This window comes from Zingiber officinale, chromosome 11A (genome assembly GCF_018446385.1).
Source record: "Zingiber officinale cultivar Zhangliang chromosome 11A, Zo_v1.1, whole genome shotgun sequence".
Lineage (NCBI taxonomy): Eukaryota > Viridiplantae > Streptophyta > Magnoliopsida > Zingiberales > Zingiberaceae > Zingiber > Zingiber officinale.
Window position 1 is genome coordinate 89,870,329 of NC_056006.1, and position 6,595 is coordinate 89,876,923.

Consider the following 6,595-nt stretch of genomic DNA (forward strand, 5'->3'; position numbering starts at 1 on the left):
AAGTTTGCGGCACGGAGCGTTCTCTGTGAGTCCACCTCATTTAAGACTTTTGAAGCCATACGGACCCCACGGGACCGACAACCATCGCCCATCTCTCCGACAGCTCCCCTTCATTTTACACGGAAAACCCACAACGCTCACCTAGCAGGGATCTGTATGTCATCTGCTAACCGCTGTCCGTTTCTCTTCCCTTCCGTAACAGATACGTGGTATTTAGCTGGTGGATTTTGCCGGGGTGTTTTAAGCTCTGCCATTTCTTTTCGTCGTCCTCGAAAAGATTCTTCCAGGCACGAGCGCGGCCCACGCCAAGTCACGTCGCGTCCGGTGAATGAGACGCGTTGCTGCTTCCTTGTGTTGTGTGTCGATCCATAATTCCCAAATACTGACAAACACTCCAGTGATCTCATACAAATGTCACGAGCAGCTCATTCATAGGCACCAGACTACGTCTTGGATAAGTGTGATATGCTAACTGGCGATCCCACTATACGAAAGGCTTGCATCAGTGCAGCAATAATTCAAGTACTGGAGCCATGCAGTGGTGAAGATCATGAATACCTTCTGAAGGAAAAGAAACAAATTTTATTACATATATCAGTTCTTCAGATTATACAGTAAGCTACAGACATGATTTGTCGATGCGGTAAACTCTTAATCAGATTGCAGAATCGAAAGAAGAGATTCTACATTCGTTCACAATCCCATTCGACAGGCAAAGCAAAGTTACAATGGATTCAAACCTTTTAGTTACATTATGTGACAGACTTTTCTGGGTAGAAAAAGGCAAGCATTGCAGCAACGAAACTATCTGATATACTTAAAGCATTGAGCATACTCATGGAGACGGAGGCCAATCAAAGCCAGTGACTACGTCACTGAAGTCACCTCCATAGAACCTTACTTGAAAACCATCCAATTGAATTCCATTCTCATTCTCCCAAATGACATCATCATCATCAAAAGCCTCCTCGTAGCCATCTTCATCGTCAACCATAAACTCCCATGAGTATACAGAAGAATCTGAGTAGGAGTCCGCACAGTCATTCCAAAAGCTTTGTTCATATCGGTCGACAATGTCCGGTCCCAGCACCTTGAGACCGGAGTGCCTCTCCTTCAGGTACTTCTCATCTAGTTTCACATCCCAACAACCTCTTAGGTCTAAGTACTTGAGATTCCTGCACTTTGAGAGGATTTCAAGTATAGCTCGTGTCGTCAAGGGTTGGTAGGACATTTCCAAGTGGCACAACTTGGTCATTGTTTTGGCAATGGCATATGCCTCTTCTTCATGGCAGTCGAAGTCCCTGAGGACCTCTGCTGGATGCATTGTACGCCGGAAGACAACTAGGGACCTACAATGTTTGCCAAATGCTTCGATGGCGCGAGCACTAATCTTTGAGCAGTAGCTGACGTCCAAGTATGTTAAATTGCACAATTTTGGCGCAACAAGTTCAGCAATTGAATCATTCATTTCACTTCTCGGAAGTTCCAATCTCTGAAGGGAGCCAGCACTAGACAAATCCAAGCAATAAAAGAAACGCCCCATTAGTTCTCACCTAACTCAAGAATAAAAGTGTTATAGAAATTCCATATAGAATATGAAGTTACCGTGAGAAACGATCAAGACAAAGTGGAAAGAAAAGAAAATGACATTTCAAAACGAAAATCACATCAAGCATTCAAGTACGTTGTCATTGCCAACTGTGTTACTAACAGTTACTCTCCCTGTTACTCCTACATCAAGTTACAGAGAAAGCTCCAAAGAAAGCATAATTTCATGGAACTTTGCCCCCACAAACTTGAGATCAACAGTAGTGTCATCGTATTCATGTGCTTTATCTATCAACAGTTTATAAAATTGATAGTGATAACGATAGGCTACTAATTGAGTCACTGTTTCACCAAGTTATCTTCGCCCATTAAGTAGATGCATTAAATGCAGAACCATACTCATGAGGACCAGAGGCATGTTAGTGGATTAAAAAAATTTTGAATCTTGAAAATTAGAAGCAACAAGATAATTGGGATGAGATCTACATACTGGTCTGCGATGAATGTGAACATGGATTCAGTGTGGAGGCCGGAGACACTGAGCCTGCGGAAGGAGCCACAGCTGCGATCTATGAGCATGTGGAGCATTTGATCGAGCTGCTCTGGCTTGCAGCGCTGGCTCCATTCATCGATGTCGATCTCCTGCCAGCAGTAGGGGCCGGACACTGTTCGTGACCAAGATTTGCAGACCCTGGGGATGACGGAGAGGATCTCCTGAAGGGGGAGTTTGCTGAAGATGAGGCCCAGGGCATCAGGGATGAGCTCCTCCCACGCCCTTACTTCGCTGCCTTCAGCCATGTCCTCGGAAGAGAGTGGAATTAACCTGCATTCCTGTTCGAGCAGCCATGTCAATCAGTTTTTTATTTGTCTTTTTGTTTAAAAAAGAATTCCAAGCACCAAAAAACAAATTTTGGCATGAGTGTAAGAGTTAACAAATGGGATGAAGTTAGATTCACAACAACAAATAGCGAGTTAGAAACCAAATCAATGCGAAGATTGAAAAATGGGACAGATCCATAGAAACATTGAAAAAGAACCCTAAATCTTCGTAATGGAATCTTGGGCAAGTGGCGGAAGGGAACTACCAGTAGTGAGAACGAGAAAAGGAGCAAACTAAGGGAAAAGCAAAGGGCTTGTGTTCAATTGAGCTCCTTGAAGTTAAATGAGGGCGAATATTAACAACAATGAGGGCGAAGAATATCATAGAACAGGAATCTTAGATGCGAGATGAAGAGATTCTGCCTTAGATGCACAAATAACTGATCTTTGCCCGAGAAATTGTATAAGGAAAGCTCCTGCATTAAAGAAACATGTTCCCGGAGGACGCAACCCCAATTCAGGGAAAAGCAACTGCAACAGCAGGACAAGCAAGCAACAAGACGAAGTTTTAATCGCAAAACATCGCTTCCGACAAATAATCCACGATGAACAACAAAATCAAATATGAAACAAAAATGGGGGAAAAAAAAAATCGAGGCTTGCGCGTTCAGTCTTCCATTACGTGAACCAGAACGGCAAGGGATCCACAGCCAAAAGGAAGAAACGCCAAATATTGCGTCTTTTATCCCTTTCAGTCAAATTGAGAAAACAATGGGGAAAACAAGGCAAAGTGCGATTTTGTTACTTCCAGATCAAGTGAAGAAGCTGCCAGCATACGAACCATGAAAGAAAAAAAATAAAAATGCCATCTTGAGTATTCCTAACCATTCAAGACGAGAAGCCCTCGCAGAACCATATTTATCATGGCAAATAAACAAAGGAATACTAAAAGATCGATTTTAACAGAACGAGAAGAGGGAGAGAGATGAAGAAATACCAAACGTCAAACACACAAGAAGAAGTATTTGGACGAAATCAGCAGCTCCGGGCGAAAATGAGAGAGAAAACACCCGCAGAGAGAGAGGAACTGAGGCGAAGAAGGTAAGAAGTTCACACTGAACCGAAGAAGGCAGAGGAAGTGCAGGGATTGCCAAAGCCCGAAGACGGCAAAATGACTTCAATATTACAAAAAACAAAAACAAAAAGAAAAGGAGAGAACGATTTTATAGTTTGATTTTGCTGTCTGCGCGTCCTGATCTGTGTCTGCGTGGACATAGTTCTTTTGGAGTTTATTTATCAGTATATATATTTTTTTCCTTTCTTGAAATTGAATAATCGTTTTAGCTACCAAAGAAAAATAGATCTGTCAACTCAATCAGTGTATTTTCTTTTTCTTTCTCTCTTAAAATTAAATATTGATTCAGATGTTAAGGCTCTTACATCCTGATTTTGCACGATCCAGCACAATTTAAGTCGAGTTGATCTACTCAAATCCTACTCAACTAGACACTTTCAATCAGATTTAAGTTAATTCTCGAGCCTTCACTAGGAATTGGGATGCCGTGGTGGCGCAGGGAACCATCCTCAGCCTATCCTGATCTGAACGAAGGTAGGATAGGAATCAGACAGCCAACTACCAGCTCTCAGTTGAAATGTAGATGAAGGCAACTTGTTGCAAGGAAGGTAGCCAATTGGCCCACTTGTTGCAAAGAATCTCTTCCATTTTTTAAGTCGGCTAAACTCAGCGAGGCGTGCTCATCCAATTTTCCCATGTCCAACAACTCTTGTATAATACAATCCTAGCTGATAGTAGGCGCCATTGACCTACCAATTGTTTGTTTAAATAAATTAAAACTTTACCCTCTCTCACTCTGTCTAACCAAGTCTCGGGCGAAGTGGTCAAAAGGCCAGCCTAGGCACCCCACTGTGGAAGATGGTTAAACATTCAGTAATAATATTATTAGGTTATCCAATTTAAACATTAATAGCTATATGTTATCTTTTTAAAAAATATATCACATACTCTTCTTTTTATTACCACATATATTTATTTTTAATATTAATACTTAAGTCTCACTGTCTACTCCATTCATTTTTATTTTTATTTTTCATATGTAAATTTATTTTTTTATTTTTTAGATTTTTTTATAAAATATGTTCATTAATTACATTCAAAGAATTGAATATGGTTAATATACGGGTGTTATAACAATTACCCAATTACCTGTAATACCATTTGAATGTTATAACATCCACGTATTAACATTAATGTGAATGCTTAGAGCATCTATAATATTAATATTAATATGAATATGCGAGTGTTATAACATTCGATTAGTATTTATAATTGTGAGTAGGTGTTAACACTGATAGTGCTCCATTCTTTAAACACTATTAATGAACATATTTTATAAAAAATTCAAAAAAAAAAAAAAAAGAAATTTCCAGCTGCCTCAATGATCATATTTTATAATAAAAAAAAATCCAAAACACGATAAATTTTCAACTGTTTTTGAATGATTAGATATTATAAAAAAATTTTAAAAATGATAAATTCCAATCAACTATGTATAACAATCATTCAAATAAAATTTGAAAAATTCCACCATAAATACTCATCTATTTGTACCGATTATTTCATTCATCCAAATATATTATTCTACATTATAATCACTTCCAAAATCTCTCCTATGCTATTATGATTATCTCAAATTTATTTTTAATTTTTATTTCTATATTTCTATTTTTTTATTCTAAATGGATGAAAATGACATAAGATTTTTTAGAAATTTGTGAATTCTCAAAACATGCCAAAATCTTCCCAAAATGTACAAATTCTACCAAATTATCAATATTCTTAATTTGCTTCTTCTATTCAATTTACAAAGTTCCTATTTGTTCCACAATATAGTCAAAATTTCTATGATTTTTGAAAATTTCCCCTGAGCTCCATACCAAATGTCTACACTTGAATATTAGAAAACTATGAGCAATTCATATTTCATGTCGTCTACTTTTTATGAATTGCATTGCCCTCTACATCTCCGATAAGAAAAGAACTTACAACACCGACTTCAATCCCATTGACTCAACTCTACGAAAGTGAATCCTCAATTGACATCACAAATTTAAAAAAGATGGATTCAATCATTGATGATAGGAGAAAGCGGTTAACTTAGAAAAGGTTGAAGACGATCTATTGTCACTATTAAGGATGACTCAATCATTGACAATGATCAAAATGTGAATGCTTTCTGGGGGCATGTTGCAAGCTACTACAATAAGAATCATTTTGTAAGTTCACCGAGTAGAAGTGTAAGTGTGATATAATTGCACTGGCAAAATACAATCCAAAAGAAGGTATATTGCTTCAACGTAAATTACAATATTATTTACAATAAGTAGCGAAGTGGTCACAATAATGAGGATATATTACAGCTTGTATGTGAAAAATATCATGAGGAAAATAATGACACTGTTTTTAATCTTGAACATGTATGGAGAATCGTTAAAGATTGTTCAATGTTTACTCTATAGTCTGCTGATCACCCTATTGGCATGAAGCGTGGACTTCGGAGTCAGGGCAAACAACATCTCATCCAACAAAGATGCGAGTCTAGACATAAACCTAAACAAAGAAGACACTCGTCCAATGGGTCAAAAGGCAGCATAAAGAAAAGGGAAAGCTAATCAAATCGGACATGGAGGATATGATAATAAACTACAACAATGTGTTTATAAAGTTTATTGAGTATACAAGCATAAAAAAAGATTGAATTTGAAGTAAAAATAATAATTCAAAATAGAGGAGACGAAAGCTAAAGTTTCCTTAGCCAAATCTAAAGTAAAAAATTGTCAACTTAACCTTAGGAATATGCAATCCTTTCCAAAGACACTTTGCAAATGACAGAAAAGTAGCTTATCATTCATGAATGCCTATGTCAAGAGATTAGGCGGAGTTGGAATATCTAAAATGTGGACTTAACCTTTAATTTTTAGTATTATTTCATTTTCAGTTAATATAATTTACAATTAATGTAATTTATAATTAATATAATTCTCCCCGTCATTTAATGAAATTTTAAATTAATGTAATGTAGCCATTGAAATTTTCAATTAATGTAATGTAGTCGTTAAAAAGTACCTGTTGCAAAGTAGCCGTTGGAAATTAATCATTGGAAACTAGCTGTTACATGATAAAAACAATATATATCAACATCTTGTGTTA

General features: G+C 37.3%; 1 protein-coding gene across 1 annotated transcript; it reads right to left on the reverse strand.

Moving 5' to 3' along the window:
* Positions 1–631: 631 nt before the first annotated feature.
* On the reverse strand, positions 632–3,579 carry LOC122032169 (F-box protein FBW2-like). Its single transcript, XM_042591431.1, has 3 exons — positions 3,365–3,579; positions 2,039–2,379; positions 632–1,508 (listed from the first exon to the last, which is right to left on the reverse strand). The coding sequence occupies exons 2-3, from the start codon at positions 2,344–2,346 to the stop codon at positions 836–838; spliced, it is 981 nt and encodes a 326-aa protein (XP_042447365.1). The 5' UTR covers positions 2,347–2,379; positions 3,365–3,579; the 3' UTR covers positions 632–835.
* Between the last annotated feature and the right edge of the window lie 3,016 nt (positions 3,580–6,595).

Excerpts from the sequence above, each read along its gene's own strand:
- LOC122032169 (XM_042591431.1), bottom strand. The coding sequence starts at position 2,346 with ATGGCTGAAGGCAGCGAAGTAAGGGCGTGGGAGGAGCTCATCCCTGAT. Across the intron at positions 1,509-2,038 it reads TTCACATTCATCGCAGACCA|TGCTGGCTCCCTTCAGAGAT; the intron begins GTATGTAGATCT and ends GGATTTGTCTAG.